We start from the raw sequence: 999 nt of genomic DNA, 5'->3' as shown, positions 1-999 counted from the left end.
GGCAACGCTGCGGCACCAGGAGATAGTGAAGGCGATCCAGGATGTGACAATAAAGCGGGAGGAAACGAAGATGAAGATAGAGAAGGAGAAGAAGGAGTTTCTGCAGAAGGAGCAGGATCTGAAAGCTGAAATCGAAAAGCTGTGTGAGAAGGGCAGAAGGTAACTGATGCTAGTCTTAGAATGAGCGCCCTGCGTGCACCCTCACGCCAGGAGCCAGTCCCATTTGTGTTCCTAGCGGCAGACACTTTCTTTCAGCCTGATTGCTACTTGAAGAACTGTGTACAAATACAAATTTTCCAGTTACATAAATAAAACCTTTTCAAGTTACCTCTGTTAGACCTAACCAAAGTCTCAGAGATTCATTAATATCCTGAAATTGGAGCAGCTGTGGGTCCTCAATGTGAACGTGATTTTGCATGTACAGAATTCAGGCTGTGGGGTTGTTCTTTTTTAATGGTGGGAGGGATGGTGCGTTTCATTCTTTTGCGTGGGGAAACCCAGTTGTCCCAGCACCATTTATTGAAGGACTGTTGTTCTGCCCTAAGGAATGGGCTTGTTGAAAGTCAGTCGACGATTTGGGGGTTCATTTCTGGACATTTCGTCTATTGTTATAACAGTACCAGACTTTTAAGGAAATAATAGTTTGTTTTTGTTGTTGAGACTATGTACCGCAAAGCATACACTGGTTCAGTTGTTTCTACATGAACAATTTAGAGACATAGTACTACACCATTGGTTCCCATAATTCTTTGGCCTGTCTCCCCCTGTTGAGGGGAAAAAAATTAACTCAGCACCCCTCAGCAATGAAGAACTTCTGCACCGTAGTCCACAATCTAGGGTAGTGTAGGCACCTGGGTTTGCAGCCCTCCTGGGTTATTCCAGTGCCCCCACGTTCCCCCAAGGGATGGCATTGCCCTCTTTGGGACACACTGCTGTACAGCCACTGTCATCTAAACAGTCTAATACTGTGATTTCCAAAGTGGGCGAGATTGTCCTGGG

At 45.6% G+C, this 999-nt stretch overlaps 1 protein-coding gene across 2 annotated transcripts in view; it reads left to right on the top strand.

Annotated features, from left to right (window-relative positions):
* Window positions 1-999, top strand: part of RNF214 (ring finger protein 214) — a 30,714-nt gene that overhangs the window by 12,116 nt on the left and 17,599 nt on the right. For both annotated transcript variants that reach the window (XM_045283562.1, XM_045283561.1), the window contains exon 5: window positions 20-159. In XM_045283562.1, the coding sequence (XP_045139497.1) occupies window positions 20-159 (140 nt within the window). The remainder of the gene's footprint in view (window positions 1-19; window positions 160-999) is intronic.

The sequence above is a fragment of the Echinops telfairi genome, unplaced genomic scaffold (assembly GCF_000313985.2).
Source record: "Echinops telfairi isolate 266 unplaced genomic scaffold, ASM31398v2 ScPeMD7_7463;HRSCAF=8501, whole genome shotgun sequence".
NCBI classification, from domain to species: domain Eukaryota; kingdom Metazoa; phylum Chordata; class Mammalia; order Afrosoricida; family Tenrecidae; genus Echinops; species Echinops telfairi.
Note: the sequence above shows the minus strand (reverse complement) of the source record. Positions and strands in the feature narration are given on the sequence as shown.